The sequence below is a fragment of the Ornithodoros turicata genome, unplaced genomic scaffold (genome assembly GCF_037126465.1).
Source record: "Ornithodoros turicata isolate Travis unplaced genomic scaffold, ASM3712646v1 ctg00000917.1, whole genome shotgun sequence".
Taxonomy (NCBI): domain Eukaryota; kingdom Metazoa; phylum Arthropoda; class Arachnida; order Ixodida; family Argasidae; genus Ornithodoros; species Ornithodoros turicata.
In genome coordinates, this window is record NW_026999419.1 from 251,841 (window position 1) to 274,122 (window position 22,282).

Below are 22,282 nucleotides of genomic sequence, written 5' to 3' on the forward strand. Positions count from 1 at the left end.
CCTGAGCGTCACGTGCTTCGTTTCACAGCAGGGCCCGCGCGCGCCCCATGCATTGAATGAGACGATAAACACACCCACCAGCGGTAAGATTGTTGTTGCCTGTGACGACACACTCGATGATAGATGGCAGCACTGCGCTTCCCATTCTGAAGGGACGTACTCCACGGGTGACAATACCTTACAAAAACTCGTGTGCCGAGTCAACGGCTTAACATAGATGAAATGAAAAAATGGCTAGGAAGCAAGCGAGCTGGTGAAGATGATGCATAATGTAAAAAAACCCGAGACTAGGGAACCCGAAGGGACAGACACAAACACGAAGTCTCAATGCTTCAGACTTCAGGCTTGAGACTTCGTGTTTGTGTCTGTCCCTTCGTGTTCCCTAGTCTCGGGGTTTTTTACATTATGCATAGATGAAATCTTTTTGTTGGTACTGGTTCTTGATATGTTTCTCTAGTGCGTGATCGAGCCAGATTTTCGATTTTGGGCGGCTCTATTTTGTAAGCGAGCGGAATCTCGAAATATAGCTTTTCCCAAACCTTTCGACGACGATATAAAAATTTCTGAGTCTAAAACGCAACATCTGCTTCGATCATGCACTAGATCTAAGCATCCTCTTCCATGTAAAAGCAGTTGCACGGAGATTAGCCAAATTTTCGCGGCGCTACGAGAGTTGAAAAATGTATGGGGATTCCCATAGAGCGTCGGTGCTGATGCACCGCCTTAAAAAGCTTCATTCACTGGATAGCCCATCCAATTTAGAGTCGAGCACCGGCTATCGACTGGTTCTTCCAACGGAGAATGGCCATTAGCCACAAAGGAGAGTGGCCAGGGCTATGAGGTTGACTACCTACACTATGTATGACATGACAATGACAACCTGGCCGGAGAATGTGATAGTTGAAGTGATGGAGGTGGTGAATGTGGGCTACTTAAAGGGGCAATAAACAGGTATACGAGGCGCACTTTTTTAAATACATTGTGATACGTTGTCAACGGTGAACGTTTTCAAAAAAATGTTGTCGCAAAAAAGTAAATAATGGCTCCAAACCGACTGAATATTCACGGCACTCTTTCGCCCTCATGCCCCGCCCTGCGATGTCCCTGCGATAACAAACCTCTACCCGAGAAACGTCATCATGACGTTGGTAGACAGAGCGAAACCGAAACAGCTCGGAAGGGGAGAGCTGGGTTCCACGGATTGGCAATTGTTTGCTGTCTCCTATTGAAAGAAAAGTAGGACCGAACGTCGCGTCTCTTTCAGAGACAATCGTAATCCCCTCAAGACCGTGGCTTTCGGGCGCGACCTTGTTCGCCACTAGATTTGAACGTAGTTCAACTCTACCAAACTTGCGGCGCTGTCGAACACTATGACGTCATTTGTTTACAAACAGGTAGAGGTCTATAGCGACACGTCATTTTGACGTCGCGCATCGTCAGCCATTTAGAATGCGGGACGCTTATACATTAATTTTGTTGTAATATCGAGATGTGAGGTCAACTCTAAACACGTTCCCACTTGTCCAATCCAAGGTAGCCAGTTCAAACTGTACCAAAACCCCGCAATATTCTATTTCACATGCGCGCTATGTTTTCTGTGCTGAATTGCTCCGCGAGGTCACCGCGATGTTCCCGCAACCGGTTCCCTCGCGAGCTGCAGCTTGTCTCAGTGGGGTCCGTCATTGGCTAGGAGAGCGAAATCTCCCCACCTCCAGCGCAGTGTTGCTATACGTTCGAATATAGTGACGTGACCCGGCTCCAAGGATAAGGAGAGGCTCGCTCGGATTATGCTCTTTGAATGGCATTGTTTCGTGTTAAAGACGCTCGCTAGAAGCAAAAGAATTTCATATTTGGATATCGTGAGCTACGTTCTTTCATTGGGCATAATAATTGGAGAATGTTCGTTGACCTGTTTTGTGCCCCTTTAAGGTTACGGTCCCACCATTTCCCTTCCCCATCACGTCGAATCAGCCGCTACTACGCGGCGCCACCATCCTTATCTTGTCGGTTAGCGGCCAGCAGGAACCCTGCTTTCTCTAAACAGGTTCCCTAGAAAATCCGTACTCCCAAAATAGCCCTTCGGACCTGGGCTACCCCAAGAGTATACTATCCCTTCACAAAGGCAAGAGTCAAGGGCGTTGGTAGACGGAAGGCACGTTTTACGGAAGTTTTTCCAGATCCTTCAGAGAATACTTCACACTGAGGCAGGATAACAACATATGCCTCATGTAATTTTATCAGTTTCTAAAAAAAAAAGTAAATTTCATCACGATTTGCTATCGCTTGTTTTCTCTCTCTTCCCTTTGTTTTTCTTCTTGCTATAAAAAAGAATTTGTCCGACATACTCCTTTCAATATCAGAAAGCGCGACGGTAACTTCTGAAGAAAAAAAAGGAAAAGAAAGAAGTGAGAGAGACAAATGCGTAATACGGCAAAGCTAGAAAAAACTAACCTGTCCTCTTCATATTTTTTCGATTTTTTTTATTACGTGTTAGCGGCCCGAAGCAACTGGGGCTATGAGCGGCGTTTCTTTTCTCACTGTTGTTTCAGATACCTGTTGTTTTGTTTGCTACCTTGCTTGCTTCAGCATCGAAATAATAGTGATAATTTCCTCGTTTGGCTGCTTGATATAATTTTAAGGCGAACGACAGTTTTTACACGCGCTTTCCCTACACGCGCTTTCTATTTGTGACAAAAAGAAGAGAACATATTGATTCGGCAAGTTTAGAAGTTTAGATATTGAAACCAAATTTCCTTGAAAGATGAAAGTCACTGAAAAGGTTAGCCAGCTGTAGGAGTCGAACCCACATCTTCTGGATCGCCGGTCCAGGGGTCTACCAATTGAGCTAAGCTAACACGCCTTCTCAGCGACTTCCAGGGTGCGTCATCTGAAGGGACAAACCAGCCACTCTCACTCCCTCCTTTCACTCTTGCATTTTTGCTCACTCATACACACATTCATACGACGGGATCGACGGGGGCGGCAACTGTTGAACATGCGATCGATAGATCGCACGCAAAAAAATTCAAAAATATTTCTTTGTTTTGTTTCCCCAAATTCGAGCTCATCTTTGACGCATGAGGCGATAGTTCTTTCATTCATAGGACATATTCATAAGTTAAAAAGTTCTTTCATAGGAGATATTCTTTCACCCTCTCACATTAGGGGTGAACGAAAGACGCACCTCCGAAGACGCGCAATGAACAAAATAAAGTAAAAATGGTGTTCTTCACGAATTTTTTGCGGCGATCTATCGAACGAATTTTTGTTCTGAAAACGGTAACGGTATCAGGTGACCGAAGGGACCAGATGTTCTGATTGGGGCGACCTTGTAGCTTATATAATTATAAAGTTAATCAAAGATTTTTAGCTAATTAGTCATTTGATGGTTTAGCAACAGATGACCAAGAACGTCCGCCGGCCCAGAGATGATAGATGTGAAAACAGGATGTCTAAAGCCCTTATGTAGACACCCTGTATATTCTGAGCTGTATCATTTTAACCGTGGGAAGGGACGATATGTTTCATAACATTTTATGTAATGACTCACAATTTTCTGAGAATTTTAAGTATGCGCACAATTTTCATATAACGTTATTCCGTAGCTTAATGACGACATACCCAGCGCAAAATAGATGGATCTTCAAGTACTGAATGGTGCATTTCTTTTACTGAACAGTTGCGCCGAGACGGAGCAAACTTTATTATAATGTGCCCTTCAAGGGCATCTTGGAAATCTCATTAGCGTATATAATAAATAAGAGCGGCCTGAGCACTGAGCCCTGCGGAACACTATGTAACACAATTAACTTTGAATTAAAAAATTGCCTATTTAATTCAGATATTGACATCTGTTTTCTAAATGACTTCTAAACCAATTATAAATATTTCCTCTTATTTCAACAAAGTATAGCGTACTCACGGAGGTCTATAACTTAAAGTACGGTCTTTTGCCCTTTCTTGTAAATGGGTCTTAGTACTGCTGTCTTTAAGACCTTCAGGTATCTTACCAGATTCGAAAATACCGTTGAACAAGCGGACAATGTAAAACGACATCTATGTTTTCCTTAATATCACGAGGTCTAATGCTATCATAATCGAGATGCTTTATTGTTTTTCATACGTTTCACTATGTGCACAATATCTTCCCGCGTCATATTTCAGGAAAATGTATCGAATTATTAATCGGTGTTCTGTTCGCACCTACACTCTTAAAAATGAACTTCACCGCATAGCACGTTCCTAGCCATCTATAACCTGGAATTATATCGTTATCTGCCCCGATTTGTTGAAAACGGGAGGCGTGCGCCTTTTTTGTGACAATTATGAACAGCATAAGTGTCACAAAAAAGGCGTACGCCTCCCGTTTTCAACAAATCAGGGCAGATAACGATATCATTCGCGGTTAAAGATGCACTAAAAACTCCTGAAATATGCCTGGAAATATGCATTAAAAATCTTCGAAATATGCAGTAAAGAAACTTAACATATGCAATGTGTTTCCTTGTTCTTGGTATGCAAGCAATGCTTTGATTACATAATACAATTACATGACAAAAGTTTCTAGGGGATGACACGATAAAATAAAGCTGCTTCGTTAGGAGCACAAAAGAAGGAAGACTTGCCTAACATATACAGGATATTTTATTCCTTACAGAATTTTTATCTAAAAACTAGCAGAGCAAAATAGATGCCGTTTGAGCAGGTGAGTTATACGGCCAGGCGAACATCCTGTACGACAGCGTTTACAACTACTGGACGACTATAATTAGCTAAAATTCATTAATTAACTTATTACTTAGGTTTTTTCTGAGAAATACGAGATTGCAGAATTTGAGCCAGTCATTATTCAAATCCACCGTCCTCATTAAACACCCTGTGAAGCGAGAAGTATCAGATTTCACTATGCAAATCAGCCTAATTAGGCTGAACTAGACTGGAACTAGAACTAGAACAAGAACAACGACGCGCTATGTGAGGTGTGCGCCTTTACGATAAATCACTCTTCTGATGTGCTTATGAAAGGGTTTATGAGTACGCTTTGTACACATTTGTAACATTATGCTCTGCCAACAACAGTCGAAGGTGACATCATATCACGATCAAGTGCGGAGCGCTGGCGTTCATTGGCGACAGCCCGAAGTAGCTCCAGTTCAAGGGGAAAACTGAAAGTAAAGCGTTAGGTATGACTACGTCAGGGCCCGCCCGCACGAACGTGGACGAAATTCCTCAGTTCCGCCCTCAGTAGTTTTGGCAGTACTCTAAGCACGAGCAGTGTTGAGAACAGAAGCGCGTGCACGAAGCACTACTGAATTAAGCCCACTGAGGAATATCCTCAACGGTTGTGCAAGTGGGCCCCATCAGGCGTAACATCAGTTTCTTACGTTCGAAAGGCCATTGAGCAGTAGTATCTGAAATTGTCACTGCTTATAACACTGCACTGGTGAACGAGGAAAATGGGCCATACTTATGTCCAGATCCGTATCGTTGTGTCTGACAGCTGAAGGATAAACAAGAAACATCTTTTTACAGCAGTTAAATATATAAAATGCAGTGTTATTGGAAAATCAAATAAGCAGAACAGTCCCCCTCATGTCAATCAGTATATACAGGGTGTTTCAGTTAAATCCCCGGGCTAAATAATTCGCGAACCGGTGCACCAATCGAATAACTTTCTTTTTTACAAGTATCTGTCCAATACCGCCTACAAGATGCGCACCGCGTGAATGAGCGGGAGGCGCTCATTATTTAAATAAAAATGCAAATGAGTTTCGTAAAAAAAGCGTAACTTCTAAAGCAGGGCGCTGTCGGTATTAAAATGGGTACTACCCCTTTTGGGACCTTCAGTGGACACCTTTCAGAGAAAAATCTGCCACCGAAGCGGGTCATTTGTTGCAGTAATTAATTGGTTTCGGTTTACGTATTTTTGTCGCGGCTGGTCGCGGCGAAGCGCAAAAAGACGCTCTTTCACTCCCTTATCCATCAATGAATTACGTCCTTACACCAATGAATTACACCAATGAATTACGTCCTTTTGCGCTTCGCCGCGACCAGCCGCGACAAAAATACGTAAACCGAATCCAATTAATTACTGCAACAAATGACCCGCTTCGGTGGCAGATTTTTCTCTGAAAGGTGTCCACTGAAGGTCCCAAAATGGGTAGTACCCATTTTAATACCGACAGCGCCCTGCTTTAGAAGTTACGCTTTTTTACGAAACTCATTTGCATTTTTATTTAAATAATGAGCGCCTCCCGCTCATTCACGCGGTGCGCATCTTGTAGGCGGTATTGGACAGATACTTGTAAAAAAGAAAGTTATTCGATTGGTGCACCGGTTCGCGAATTATTTAGCCCGGGGATTTAACTGAAACACCCTGTATAGAGCGCTAAAATGGCTGACTACGCTCTTAAAAATGAGCTTCACCGCATAGCACGCTCCTAGCCAATCATCATGTCAAATGATATCGTTATCTGCCCCGTTTTTTTTGAAAACGGTAGGTGTACGCCTTTTTGTGACACTTATGCTGTTCATAATTGTCACAAAAAAAGGCGTACGCCTCCCGTTTTCAACAAATCACGGCAGACAACGATATCAGTAAATGTTCTTTCTCCCTCTCCACGATGTGTTCCTTGAGATCGGGACTGGTTTCTAAAAAGGATGTCTGATGAGGTAGATGGCATAAAGAGCAACAAGGTTTAATATGGTACAACATACCGGGTGTTTCAGTTAAATCCCCGGGCTAAATAATTCGCGAACCGGTGCACCAATCGATTAATTTTCTTTTTACAGGTACCTGTCTGATACCGCCTACAAGATGCGCACCGCGTGAATGAGCGTGAGGCGCTCATTATTTAAATAAAAATTCAAATGAGTTTCGTGAAAAAAGCTAACTTCTAAAGCAGGGCTCCTGCGGCATTAAAGTGGGTACTACCCCTTTTGGGACCTTCAGTGGACACCTTCTAGAGAAAGATCTGCTACCGATGCGGGTCATTTGTTGCAGTAATTAATTGGTTTCGGTTTACGTATTTTTGTCGCGGCTGGTCGCGGCGAAGCGCAAAAGGACGTAATTCATTGGTGGACATGGGAGTGAAAGAGCGTCTTTTTGGCTCACAAAAAAGTTAATTAATGAATTTTAGCTAATTATAGTCGTCCGTCGCTGCACAAACATACTACAGTGACTCGTGCAAGTCACTTTGCACCGCGGAAACGCGCTCCTGAGGTTGGGCTAACACAAATTCGCTTTCCTGTCTCCTCCCACCCTGAAATGCACCATATCTTTCCTAACCTTCTCTGATATCGAGTATGAAGCAAAATGCTCGTCTCATAAAGTGCGCCGTTCAAAGTGCTGTTCACGAACGGTGCTATATCTCCTCTGATCATCACTGACCGGTTCTCACGGTGGCAGAGGTTCGTCCCAATCCCAGATGCCGCCGCGTTCACAGTCGCTACTGCCTTTATGCACACCTGGGTCGCCCGTTTTGGCGTCCCCACCACCATAACAATGAACTGAAGTCGTCAGTGTGAATCTGTTCTGTTCGCAGACTTCACGCGTTTGCTCGGTTCCCATCACGCACAAACCGCTACATATCATCCTTCAGCTGATGGTATTGTCGAGCGCCTGCATCGTCATCTGAAGTCTGCTCTGAAAGCCCACTCCCACTCTCCTTGGACGGAGGTCTTACGTATCTTGCTTCTCTCCATACGCACCAACGTAAAGCAAGACCTTCGCTGTTCGTCGGCGGAACTCGTGTACGGTGCCTTCGAATTCCTGATGAGTTCTTCGCCACACCCCACCAGCTGTTGAATTCGACCTGTCTTCATACGTCGACCGTCTACGCGCTCTCATGCAAGACCTGCGCCTTCGTCCTCCACGGTCTTGCACAACCCGCCCTTCATTCATGCACCCCGACATTCACACATCAAGCCATGTTTTCATTTGCGCGACATGACGGTGCGCGCAAGAGTCTGCAGCCGCCATACACCGGGCCCTCTCGCGTCCTTCAGCAGCCGACCAAACACTTCGCCGTAGACACTTTAGGTCGCCCCGACACCATTTCTTTTGACCGGCTCAAGCCTGCCTTTCTCGAAGACCCCCCAGTGCATAAATCTCAAGTTCCTCTCCTGCCATCAGGGTCTCCCGCGCAGCCTTCCTCAACTGCATCACCGCCACCAGCAACATCGTCACTTCGCGTTCATTGGGCTTCCCCAGTCCGGGCAGTCCATCATTGCGACCACTCAGCTGAGCAGGGGGGGGGGGGGGGGGGGCTCTGTAGGATATCTGCTATCAGAATCGTCACTTTTTCACGACACATCCCGCGCCCGTGCCTAACACGATCATTAAAGATTCAGTTGGGCACTTGTCTGTAATCGTCACTTTTTCACAACACACCTCACTCACGCCCGTGCCTAAAACGATCATTAAAGATACAGTTGGGCACATGACTGTCTTCCCAACACCTGTTTGTGTCGTCCATGTTTTAGCCTGCCTCGGCTAATCTCTCGTTCATATATTTTTCCGCTACAATCAAAATGCAAATGACACGTTCACTGAAATTCTTCATGAGATAATTACGTTCAGACGCTTTTGTGCTCGAACCCCTGAGCGTTTCTGTGTGGTCACACAACGAATCTCATATAAGGAAGGAGACTTACTCGTTTCTAACTCGATGTCGGCAACGTCTGTCACATTCTCCTCTGTACATGAATCACAGCATTAGATGGAGGACAAAATCAGAGGACTGCCTTACCTATTGGTTTTACTTTCTTTCCGGTGATACCTATTACAGAGGGAAAGGAAGAAGTCGTTGGAGCTACATCAACTACACCATGTACTGCACAAAAGTCATGATTATAGGTAACATGACAAACCCACGAAAATCGCCTTTCTTCGTTACTTTCCTATATTACATGTCTGCCTTTCTCTGTACACGAGTGGTGCTCTACGTCAGCACTTTTAAATATAGGAGATGCTTCAAATATTTAAAGAAACGGTAATGCTACACAAACATACTACAGTGACCCGTGCAAGTCACTTTGTACCGCGGAAACGCGCTCCTGAGGTTAGGATAACACAAATTCGCTTTCCTGTCTCCCCCCACCCTGAAATGCACCATATCTTTCCTAACCTTCTCTGATATCGAGTATGAAGCAAAATGCTCGTCTCATAAAGTGCGCCGTTCAAAGTGCTGTTCACGAACGGTGCTATATCTCCGTCGGTGGATTTCAGGAGTTGTTCGTCTGAAGTCTACAGAACTTCACTGCATGACATGCACGCTTCAAGCCAAAAACAATACGCTGCGCAAGTTCGTCTCTGCGCAGGGGAGAGGGTAAAGTTTGGAGAGGTGACGTGACGAAGTGTCTGTCCACTCACAAGGCAGCAATAAGGGGGCACTAGTAGACAAGCGTGGGTCAACCGAAGAAGCCACGTGCGCCTCACCTTGAAATGTTACCCCCTTATTTGGGAGAGGTACCAATGAGGTCGCTCACGGGCAATAGGGGAAAGAGGGAAGTGGGGAGCTGCGGAGACAGCTGACCTAGTGGCATAGCGTATGATATTGCTCTGTTTCCTGATTTGCTAAGTACACGCGATAGAGGCACTCTAGTGACACTTATGTTTAGTTCCAATGGCTGATCTGATTGGGTACACTTCCGGAGCATTGTCTGGCTGCTCTGTCTGGAGCAATAGACGATTTCAGAAAATCCCGTAGAGCTTACCGCCGCTTTGAACTATGGGAACTTGCTTATCAGAAAGGAGGAGAAGTCTTCCAAACAGTTTTGAATTCTCCTTCTCTCGGCTGATTTTCCTCGAGGAGTCAATGTCTAGCTAAGACGAAACGTGAAGGTCAGATCTCCCATCCCAATTTCAGTAAACTCCCAGGATGCAACGCGTGCGCAAGGAGCACTCGGATTTTCTGGAATCGTGTATTGCGTTCTGTTGGCAGACTGGGAGCAGAGTCTGAGTCTTCCAATGGCAGTTCTTGGCCTCGGGGACAATGTCGCTCCACGAAGCAACGCCGACTGCTCCGCCAAAATCGGCAGATTTCAGCAGAACTCTCGCGTCACACGGCATGTGCTTCCGCTTCCTGCCACTTCTCTCCCTTCGCCTTGGCTAACATGGCGGAAGTTCCCGCTGTAGGTGCCGTATCCATGCCTGCTGGTATTTCGCCTCGCATGCTAGCTTTTTTTGACGCTTAGATGAAGAGACTGGGTGGCTATTTCTTTGCCTTTTTTACTTTCTGCGGCTGCCTTATCCGGTCACAGCTGCGTCGAGTCGTGGGCGAGCGCCCCTATCACTCCCGGTCGCTCTAATGGGTACACGAGTGTTCCAAACGCAGACACAGATCGTGTGCTGTTGGCCGGAGCGGTGCGCTCCCACGTGGAGCCGGCTAACTGCTCCAAATTTGTCATTGGAATTCAACATTTGTAAAATATAGGCTGTGCGCTTCCCTCTTCAGCAATCAGCTGAGATAACAACAACATCCAGAATGTTGCTCCGCATAGAGCGTGTGGTGCAGTGAAGTTGTTTTACAGTGCACGCACTTGAAACAGTATCAGAGGGCAGAAGCGGCATCAACACTGTTACCTTGCGACGGCATCCGTTTATTCTGCATAGTATCTCATTATTAGAAAGTTGAAATGAGTACTTGCAGTTAAGTGACTGGTATAGTAAGCACACAGATTGGTCGAACGTATTATAGTATGGCGGAAAATTCGTTGCTAGATCACATGCCGCAGAATACACGCTAAATCGTCTATCGACGGCTATAGCAGAATCATTATAACATGAGATGAAATATTTGAAGCGTGTGACGCGCTAACTAAGGGAGTATCTGTTGAGCAGTAACTTCTGACGATGAGGATGACTATGCCCAACACGAAGACTGTGAAGAGGAACGCTAAGCAGAGCAGGCTGAGCGCCAGTCGCAGCACGGGGTTGTGCATCGGTTCCGAGGCATGGCTCCTGCATGTCAGCCAGATTGGAATCCTCCGCACGTAGTCTCCATGGGCAACGTTGCTCACCCACTTTCTTCTCCGGATGACTCATCGGACCTGATAATTATACGAATAAAAAGAAACGATGCCTTCACGAAAAATGGAGGACAACCGTTACCACAGAGAAGCCACGGAAGGCGGCATTAGCATCACTGTAGCAAACTCCGCATTAGGATTTTGATTGTTAAAGCCCGAATATGGATTTTGGCCTCGGGAGGAGAAGAAGGCCTGAATGGCTGCAGTATGGAAGGTAGGACAGGCGGAGATTTGGGCAAGTACATAACTACGTAAAATCAGCGCAGAGACGGGACACGAAGAAGAAACAAGTGCACACACAGAGCGCTGATTTGCAACGGAAGCTTTACTTCCCAAAGGGGGCAAAACGGAAGAGGAGAGAGGAGAACATGAAAGGAGGACAATCAACAACACTTTTGAAGATAACTAATCTCTTTGTACAATAGGTCCACTGACGGCTTGCTGACACATCTTTCACCTCTATTATGAATTTGTGCTCCTTCGTAAATTTCCCTGGCGAGCCTGTACGAATAGCTCCTAAGTACACGTGTGTCTTCCAAACGAGGTCGGCATCCGCAATCGCGACAGTGCATGGCCAGGTTGCTGCCTGTGTGGGTCTGCAGGGAGGATGAGTGTTCGCGCAGCCTGGCATTCAGACACCGTCCTGTCTGCCCCACATATGACTTTCCGCATGTCAGAGGAATGTCATAAATAACATTACACTTGCACTGGACGAAAGGCCTTACATGTTATTTGTTCCATCTGGAAGCAACGGCTTCCTCACTGTTGACGCGCCGACACAACCCGCCTAACTTGTTAGGTGCAGTGAATACAACGCTAACGCCGACACGCTGTGCAACTTTCTTTATGTTGTGGGAAACGGCGTGGATATATGGAATGGCCGCTCTCCTGGATGGGCGATCATGCCTGGGAGCCTCTTCGTGTTTCTTGTGCAACTTCCCGAGGAGAACCTCAGCTAAGGCTCTTATCAGCTGAACGGGAAAGCCCGCGGCCTCAAGCCTCAAAACTTGTGACTGGAGGCTCCGCTGAACTTGATGTGAGCATGAGCGTTACACGGCGTTTTCCATTGCCTATAGTGCAATACTGCGTTTGACCAGCTTGGAGTGGACCGACGAAGACGGCAAAAGGCCCTTCTTAGAGCGTGGGGCGTATGTCCAGCACAGGTGGTCAGTCTCGATGGCGAGTTCAAGGTCTAGGAATCTTAGTCGATGTTCCACTGGTAACTCCCTCGTGAGTGTGAAATGTGAGAGGGTGCGCTGGAAGATGCGAGTTATGTGGCCTGTGCGCTCGTCCACGGGCACGTTCTCAGTGTCAAAGACGATCAAGTAATCGTCAACGAACCGGAAAATCCTGGAGACTCCTATATCGCGGAGGGCACGTTCAAGCCGCCTGTCGTATCTTGCCAGCAGCAAGTTGCTGAGCACGGGGGCAACGCCTGGGGATGAGCCTTCACGGCGCTCTTCCTGAGCAGGGACAGGAATTCCGTCTTGTTGGGCTTTACGGGAGCACAAAACTTGGGCCCTAGCTTGAGAACTCGTCCACATTCTCGAGGCAAGTCTGCCCCGTCAAGCACAACCACCTCTTATCCTGCTGGGGGCTGAACATTCAATTTCTTTGGGAGGTTGGGGAGAATCAGAAACTTGCACGCACGCCCTGTGTTCGTTGTGAAACCGACGTTGCCACATGCCAGGGGGGCATCCCCGGGTGCACGCAGCTAGGAGAAAATCCTTGAGTAGGCGTACCTGCCGACAAGTCTCAGAGTGAAGGATGCGATAAAGTCTTGATGCATGGGACGACGACGGTGGGAAGGGCCCGACCAAGAGGCAGTGGTCCTGAGGCAACACGGAACGCTTGATGCAGTACGATAAGGTCCGAGCTCGACACATGGAGGCGACAAGAAGCTGATTACACGATGTGACATTCAGGAGAGGACATTGAAAAGAAGAACACTGAGAAGAAGAGCCCAATGTACAAGAAATTAACTGAGTTAAGGCGGAGATTTGGGCAAGTTGGGCAAGACGTTTCCGACTTCCTCCAGTGTGTAAAGCCAGGATCGCATAGCGTGTTCTCACTTGATGTCAAGGACCTGTATTATTCCCTGCCTCAAGACGAGCTCGTCGAAGATGTTAGTGAAGGAGTCGAACGTTACGGAACCGTTCGGTTTCAAAATGAAGTTGGAGTTGATGTCTCCACCTTCCTAGCAGTCCTCAGACTGTACCTTCAATCAACTGTGGTCGAGGTTTTGGGAGGAGTGTACTCACAAAGAGCCGGAGTTTGCATTGGGTCATGCGTTGCCCCCGTGCTCAGCAACTTGCTGCTGGCAAGATACGACAGGCGGCTTGAACGTGCCCTCCGCGATATGGGAGTCTCCAGGATTTTCCGGTTCGTTGACGATTACTTGATCGTCTGACACTGAGAACGTGCCCGTGGACGAGCGCACAGGCCACATATCTCGCATCTTCCAGCGCACGCTCTCACCTTTCGCACTCACGAGGGAGTTACCAGTGGAACATCGACTAAGATTCCTAGACCTTGAACTCGCCATCGAGACTGACCACCTGTGCTGGACATACGCTCCACGCTCTAAGAAGGGCCCTTTGCCGTTTTTGTCGTCCCACTCCAAGCTGGTCAAACGCAGTATTGCACTATCGGCAATGGAAAACGCAGTGAAACGCTCACGCTCACATCAAGTTCAGCGGAGCCCCCAGTCACAAGTTTTGAGGCTTGAGGCCGCGGGCTTTCCCGTTCAGCTGATAAGAGGCTTTGCTGAGGTTCTCCTCGGGAAGTTGCACAAGAAACACGAAGAGGCTCCCAGGCATGATCACCCATCCAGGATAGCGGCCATTCCATATATCCACGCCGTTTCCCACAACATAAAGAAAGCGTTGTATTCACTGCACCTAACAAGTTAGGCGGGTTGTGTCGGCGCGTCAACAGTGAGGAAGCCGTTGCTTCCGGATACAACAAAAAGCATGTAAAGCCTTTCGTCCAGTGCAAGTGTAATGTTATTTATGACATTCCTCTGACGTGCGGGAAGTCATATGTGGGGCAGACAGGACGGTGTCTGAATGTCAGGCTTCGCGAACACTCATCCTCCCTGCAGACTCACACAGGCAGCAACCTGGCCATGCACTGTCGCGATTGCGGATGCCGACCTCGATTGGAAGACACACGTGTAACTTAGGAGCTACTCCGACAGGCTCGCCAGGGAAATTTACGAAGGAGCACAAATTCATAATAGAGGTGAAAGATGTGTCAGCAAGCCGTCAGTGGACCTGTACAAAGAGATTAGTACAAAGAGATTAGTTATCTTCAAGAGTGTTCTTGATTGTCCTTTCATGGTCTCCTCTCTCCTTTTCGGTTTTGCCCCCTTCGGGAAGTAAAGCTTCAGTTGCTAGTCAGCGCTCTGTGTGTGCAATTGTTTCTTCTTCGTGTCCCGTCTCTGCGCTGTTTTTACGTAGAAGGTAGGACAATCAGTGACAAAATCAAAACAGAATGGAAATGATGCCACAGCCATCCCACCAAACGACATTACAAGTTCTGGCGTCTGAGAGCTGTTTATGCCACCCAGGTATGAGTAAATACAAAGATATCTGCGGCCATCGAAGAAGATAAATAGACACATAGGTAACTGTAGAGCTCGAAGAAGACGGGCACAGATAGCCCGTTGTACGCTATCTTTCTTGTTGTTTTGCTTTCGTCATTGATTTCCCGCTTCCATAGACCAGCCACTCAGATCTTGAAGACGAAATTCGTTCTAGGGCTTCGAGCGATGCTGTATCAGTTTTGCTCAATAGAATTTTCTTCGCAGCAAAACACTTCATTTCTCTGTGTTGCGAACTGGAAAACAGGACTCACTTTTATTACCCTGAAAAAGCTTTTGTTGGTGAAACAATGGGCTGCGTTCGCGTTCTTCCGTTCGTGTCGTTCTTGTTCGCTTGCACATTAGGGACACTTAACAACTACCCCAGCTTCATACCTTTGTTCAGTTTTATAGCGGTAAATTTTTCGCGAGACACTTTTAGAAATACTATTAAATTCGGTTTTATTAAATACTAATTAGGCAAGAGAGTGAGACTGAGAAGAATATCAAGAAGAAAAAAAACTACCTCATTAATTCCCGTTCTGTTCACATTTGAGGCATTCGGAAACGGAAGGCTGCGGAACTCTTGGGAGACACTGACATTTGTTTGAGGTTCGGTTTTGGTTTGATTTTATCTGTCGTCGGAGCTGTGTAAAAACTCACATAATACTAAAGAGCTTCCTGTGTACACATTCGTGGCTGCCCTGGGTACGAAAAACGCACCACAGGATTGTGTTGTTCTATGGGACTAGTGTTCTACATACAGACGACAGCAGTAAAGCAACTGTACAGAAGCACGCGTAGTGTCGCGATTGGTGTTTCTTCTTTCTTTTTTATGCAGCCTGTATATTCCTTCGGCCATGATATGTTGAGCGGTGCCACTGGAAGCAATTACAGCGGGGATGGCAACAGAGAAAGCGAAGAAAGCTCAGCATTGTATCTTTCATTTTCTATTCTTCCATAGTCGTCACGCTTTGGGAACCTTCCTGCTACGGTAAGGACTTCGCATACACTGCATGAACACTAGACTGGTCGAAAACAAGTGGGTCACCCCCGCAATAGTAGGAACTACACTCCAGAATGGAGGAATGCAAGCGTGTCGGCAGTCATCCATGCTGTTGAACATCCATGTGGCGCCATGAACATTTGAGTATACTGTTCGTCAAAAAGCCACAGATAAATATCGTGCCACGACTGGTGGTTCGTATCAAGTTACTTCCCTGCCGCTGTTCAAGGAGTTTTTCCCGAGGTCACACTAAGAGATCCAATATCACCTAATTTCTTTACCGTATTATGTTGTTCAGACTTACTCTTGTTCGCCTGGAAAAGTACCGCGGCAATGTTACGGCCTAGAAGAAGTGCATTGTATGTGTCAGTCATGGAGGAAGCAATGCTAAGAGCAAGAGCGGGTCCAGGATTTTTCTCAGGAGGGGATCCGGCCATGGACAGCATGCTAAATACGCGATCTAGGATCAATTAAACACTACGTGAAGGCAGAAATAAGTTGCAGGCTGCAACTTATAGTGAAGCAATACCTACTTGAGAAGACAGTCGTGGTACAGCTTCTTCTTAAGCTATGTTGTCTAGAAAATTCACTGACAACTATGCGGGAAGGTTGCAGTAGGCAATAGATTGGCTGGGATTGCAAAGGCCGCAAGTCGAAGGTTCATATCTCTATCCTCTCCTCAGCATTCCTTCCTCAATGACTTAAAGGCAGATTCTTTACCTGCATCACCACCGGAATACGTTGAACTAGCCATCTGTAGGCAGATGAATGTCTTCTGTGCAAGAACGGAATGGCAGACTTCGTAACCGGATGTATGATGATGATGATGATGATTCCACTTTGATGTCGATTACGATGGTGCTGACTGTAACATGCGTCGATCACTCCGAAAACAGCAAAAGGGTGAGTAATAGCACGGTCTCTCAATACTCTCTCTGGCAGGGAACTCCAGTGGAATACAATGGAACAACTTAATTAGGGTCGGGAGGGGTCGCTCAGGGACGCTAATCGGGGGCGCCGCCCTCCGTTAGGAGACGACGGCTCTAAACTTTTCCGATACTTTGCTTCTTTTCCGTACAGGCCCGTTTGCATTGGCATGGGGATGATCCTAGCATGTTTCCAGACGGGGAGGGGGATGTCACCTGATGTCCACACCTCGCTGTAAAGTATTACAGTCGACCCCCGTTTATCCGGACTTCATTTATCCGGATCCCCCGATATCCGGACAAAAAGCATGGGAACGGATTTTCCTCCATGTATTTTGTTCTCGTTTATCCGGACTTCAGCTTCCGGACTCGGACAAGAATTCCAGGGAACGAAAGTCGAAAATTCTTGTAATCCAGCTTCAGTTATCCGGACTACCGTGAGTAAGAGGAGACGCTGACCCCGCTTTGTCACCCTTTTTGTTGTGTTGGGGTTATTCCCGTCACACGTCAGCGACAAACATTTCTGCGAAGGGGAGAGAACCGTGCACGATGACCCCCTTTTCTATTTGTGTGCGTTGGGTCACGTTGACCAGTCGAGTCATTTGGAAATATCTCGAGCAACTGTCCTGTTCTAGAGGGGAGAAAACTGAAACCCGAGGGATGTCGCCTCTTCGCCCGCCCTGTGCGAATCAGCTTCGCTAGCAAGGCAGTGATATGCAAGAGGAAGAAGGACAACCCCCACCTGAAGTTGCCGGACATTCAACAGTGGGCAAAGTCTGAACTTGGTCTCAACATTCCGAAGTCAACGGTGGCGGATATACTCAGCCGTTCGGACAAATGGCTTAGCGCAGACAAAGAAAACGTGAACTCCGTGCGAGACCGTTCTGGACGTGAATGGAATGTGAAGGAAGCCCTTCTAACATGGTTCGGAGATCTTCGTTCTCGTGGGGCACCGGTTAACGACACGATGCTGACTGAGAAAGGAAAGATTTTTTTTTACTACGTTGACGTTGCTAAGGATGATGACACGTGTGCAGCTATGACTGATCACGGTGTGATTGCTGCTGTGGCCTCCGATGATGTGCAGCAAGACGGTGCCAATGACGCCAGTGAGAAAGAAGGCCCCGTTGTGACCGTTGAACATACGAGATCGGCATTAAGGACTGCACTGACATTTTTCGAGAAGCGCAACAACGTGGCTCTAATCTATGCAATTAACAAAAGTTTGCAGGAATTGAGTGTTTACACTACTATGAAACAGCTGTGATTGACGAGCTTTCTGTGTTTTAATTAAACCTTGCTCTGTCGGACGCTTTTATTCGGTCGTTTCATTTATCCGGAAGGCCCGGTATCCGGACGATTTCGCCGGGAACGGCACCGTCCGGATAAACGGGGGTCGACTGTATAACATGCAATAAAAAATTGAGTGTTATTTCATCCTCAGAAAGGTGTGATGTTGTGGCAGTCTTTGATCAGTCTCCTGTGACAACGTAAAAATCCACAACCACATAAGTAAGATATGGAGACAAACCTCGTGCCCCTGGAGGTGGATGTGCATTTTGATGCACTTTGGCATTACACACATTACACACGTCCCTTTAATTGCGAAAAGGGCATAATCATCCGTAGTTCGAACGAATTGCGTCAGCTCCTGGTCGTCGCAGACTGCGGTATACTTGCGGAGCCCTCGCGCGCACAAGACGAAAAAAATCTTCGCTGTAGGATACACGAATCGCGCTCTGTGCCTGTCCCATTGGGGGAGTGGTTACATCCGAGGTCTCCGTTTCCAGCAGGTGCGTCACCTGGCGCAGGTTTTACAAAGCCATAGAATGTCCCCATAGAGATGAATGCGGGTATGAAAATTCGTATCCGCAACCGCACCGGACCCGCGGAACCACGTCCCGCATCCGCAGCAATGTCATTAGTGCAACTCGCATCCGTACCCGCACATCCCAACGGGTACCCGCATACCCGCAGGTGCAGCCGCAGCCCAATGCGCACGCATGTTTCAGTTATGCCACTTGATCGTCACAGCACGAAATGATTTATTGATGCTGGGTACACTGTCCTTTAGTGAGCCACTTTTTCAACAGTCAGACGCTGTGGCGACAGTTGACGTGTTTGCCAGCTTACTAACACGAGGGGAACCAGTCGTCGTGTCAAAAGATAGCCAAAATTAGCAGGGTGTCGAACCGCAAAAAATACGGGTTCGGTTCGGGTTCGGGTTCGCATTGTTTTGATTTCGTTCCGGTTCAGTTCCGGTTCGGCCAGGCCAGAAATCGAACCGGTTCGCAAACCGGTTCGCAGCCCCGAACCGGTTCGCGAACCGGTTCAACGCTTCCGTTATATATGTTTCATAAAACTGCTTTTATCAGGAAATGCGTGGCTAATAGCTTACTGCTGTTGTCTGCATTGACGTCTCTAGCGGTGAGGTAGCCCTTTAGTGAGAGAAATGAGAAATGGATGAACACTTATTGCAACTAGAGTTCACGCTGTTGAAGCGGTGTAGTCCTGCTACTTTCTGTTCCCAAAATATCTTTTTTCACACGCACAGTGCCAGCAAGATACACTTAAAGGAAGCCTAATAAGATGGACAGCGTAACATAGACGACAGTACTTGCCGGCGCACTGCCTTCGCAGCGTGAATCGATTTGAAACCGTACTGAAGCATGTCGAAAATAAGCCTGCAAGCCTTACTCTGTCCGAGCTCACAGCAGTGTACTTGTTCATCCACAACACAACGGCAATGTGTCACGACGACACAACTGCGCTACCAATAAGCAGAACCACATTTACTTTTCAAAGCACGACCAATCAAACAGGCACCGTTCTGCGTACGCTCCTTCTCCACTTCTCATGTTTCTGACTTGTTTAATTTGTGGTGCTCACGTGTAAAGGGAAATCTTGGGCGCTTATTTGATCACATATTCGTCCTGTAGAGCTATATAACTGGCCTACTCCATTCGTGTTTCATTCGTCCGCGTGGCACCTGGTCTCTGAAGAGTAGACGCCGCACCGCGTGCGTGGGGCGCTAGCCGCGGCACTCACAAGGACAACTGCGCTTCAACATGTTAAAAAGACGCTGAAAGTATACTTACTATACGCCGTCGTCTGACTGCTAGGTGAACATTTCTGAAATTTATGATATAGGTGCGTGATGATGATACCAATGTGTCTTTGTTCGGGGATAGAGAGGAACTCTTATGCTGACTTCTTTTATGTCCGAACCGTTTTGTTGCGAACCGGTTACCGCTATTATTTTTTACGGTTCTGCTCCGGTTCGGGTTCAACAGTGTCATGAAAATTTCGGTTCGGGTTCGGGTTCGGTTCCGGCAAAAATAACGGTTCGGGTACGGTTTTCGGTTCGGGTTCGGTTCGACACCCTGAAAATTAGCCCTACATGGCAAACATGACTGACAATAACAACAAGTTTATTTTGAGATGATGAATGGGAAGTCTCAGCCCCAGGGGCGATACCCTGCCCCATTTTTTATTGCCCACACTACCAACCTTCCCGGTCTCATAATCAGCTGGACTCTCGCCCACCCTCCTGCCCTCTCTCTCGCAAAGAGTAAGCATATAGAACGTGGTGCCAGTAAATGACAAAGCTGTCATCTCGCACACCACGGAAGCACTGGATATGGAACGTCTTGGAAAATAGCTTGGGCACAATGTTCGCGGCAAATCGGGTCGTACACCAAAAGCCGATAGGCTTGTTTTGGGCCTGCGGGTATCGCGGGTATACCCGCGTAATCCGCGGAGGCAGTGCGGGTCAACCCGCGATGACACGTAAATGTGTACCCGCAAAGAGCAAACTTGGGCGGATACCCGCGGGTATACCCGCACTGCACTCATCTTTAACCATAAGCTCAGTTTTCTATCTTAGCAAAGGGTCTGGAAAGAAGACCACAACGTGGTTTTTCGAGAAGGCTGTATATTATTGGTCAGTGACGTGGACGCCGGGAGCCTGGTGACTCAACATCCAGGTCGGAGCACCATGTGTGAAGTGTAGAGAGGGTGACCCATTTCAGAATGTCGTCCATACTGAGTCGAAAGGGGAACGACGGGAAAAAAGCAACGAGTAACTTGAGGTAAGGGGGAGTAGTAATGTAACAACCCAAGATTTACACAGAAAATCCACGGCAAGTATTGCACTTTTTACTTTAAATTATTTTGAAATTTTTTAAAAATTCAAATTTTTAAAATTTTTAAATTGGGCAAAATCTGACTCAGTGCAATACTTGTCGTGGATTTTCTATGTAAAACTCGGGTTGTAGGAAATAAAAAACTAGATAGAAAGGAAGCAGACAGTGGGAAATGATTTATTTGAAAATCAACGACGCCATCTTGAAGAAATCACGCCGGTGCGGGCGACTGGAGCACGACGGTTGCAGAGGCAGGTGGCACGCTAGTTCCAAGGCGTCACACCAGATGGCGCCAGCATCGTAGCTCTATACGAGAAACACAGAGAACAAGAAAGTACTAGCAACACATAAAAATGGTAACACTGCTCGACAGGTCTAACCATGCCAGACAGAGGTGGGGAGTAATGCATTACAAAGTAGTGCATTACCGGTAATGCATTACTTTTGAGTAATGAGTAATGGTAATGAATTACATTTTGCCAGCAAGTAATGAGTAATGGTAATGCATTACATTTCGACTGAGTAATGCAGGGTGGCATTACTCATTACTTTTGTCGAATGTTCATTGCGCCACGTGAAGATTGGGAACATCCAGGTTTTTTTCAACCCACCTTTAACAATGAGCACAGGGCAACAAGGAAGGAGAAAGGCGCAGCCTGGGGAATTCTGCAAGAGTTCAACAGTCGGCGGTGTATGTCACAAATGTCTACATGATGATATCACCGATTTTCTCCTGTGCGCATTTGGAGTAAAGGATAATCAATGAAAGAGAAACATAGCCTCTATGAGGGTAACACGTAACAATTGCTGTGGTGATTCGCTGTTTTGGTATGGTACCGTGTTAGTTTCTCTTGTGCTGTCAGAGGTAGTTTTCCTGCCAGGACAGAACTGTAGGCTGGGCTTCATCCGCCGGCTCCATAATGCTAGAAAAGGCATCATCTGCAATAAATCTTATCTATAGTTTTTGCCTATCGGACTCGCTTCTGCGGGGATTTAGTGGCACGGATTTGGGGATACTCGGGTGGCTATTGCATATAGCAAAAAAAGCAAGGAAAAAACTTATGCATAGCATCTTTGAGGCTTATGCCCTAAAACGTAAATGTAATGCCAAAGTAATGACATTACTTCGTTAAAGTAATGGCATTACTAATGCATTACTAACATCCAAAAAGTAATGAGTAATGTAATGCATTAGTTTTTTATACAAGTAATGAGTAATGGTAATGCATTACAAAATAAAAGTAATTTCCCCACCTCTGATGCTAGAGCGCGGGGAAAAGGCCTAACCGCTACTGCTAAACAGCATGGAGAAAACACTACACATCGGGGGAAAAGGCTTAAGGCAATCGACAAGGCCTAACCACAGCGTCACAACACTACGCGGCTAACACATGGCGGGAACCACTAGCCACACGATGGTAAACGTGCATCAACAGGCTTGGACACCGCTAAACAAGTCTAAACATTCGCGTACGGCGAGAAAAGGCTTAACACGAGCACGTTAAAACAACGCGCAAACATCGGTAAATCACTCACCTTTTTCCCCGCTGCGACGGAGCGTCCACTCTCGTCGACAGCCAGGGATCAAGTG

At 46.8% G+C, this 22,282-nt stretch overlaps 1 protein-coding gene across 1 annotated transcript; it reads right to left on the reverse strand.

The window, feature by feature from the left end:
- Positions 1 to 5,011: 5,011 nt before the first annotated feature.
- Positions 5,012 to 16,434, reverse strand: LOC135375740 (uncharacterized). Its single transcript, XM_064608395.1, has 9 exons — positions 16,341 to 16,434; positions 15,925 to 15,934; positions 11,023 to 11,052; positions 10,848 to 10,963; positions 8,751 to 8,780; positions 8,656 to 8,697; positions 5,468 to 5,500; positions 5,385 to 5,411; positions 5,012 to 5,165 (listed from the first exon to the last, which is right to left on the reverse strand). The coding sequence occupies exons 1-9, from the start codon at positions 16,372 to 16,374 to the stop codon at positions 5,092 to 5,094; spliced, it is 396 nt and encodes a 131-aa protein (XP_064464465.1). The 5' UTR covers positions 16,375 to 16,434; the 3' UTR covers positions 5,012 to 5,091.
- Positions 16,435 to 22,282: the final 5,848 nt, after the last annotated feature.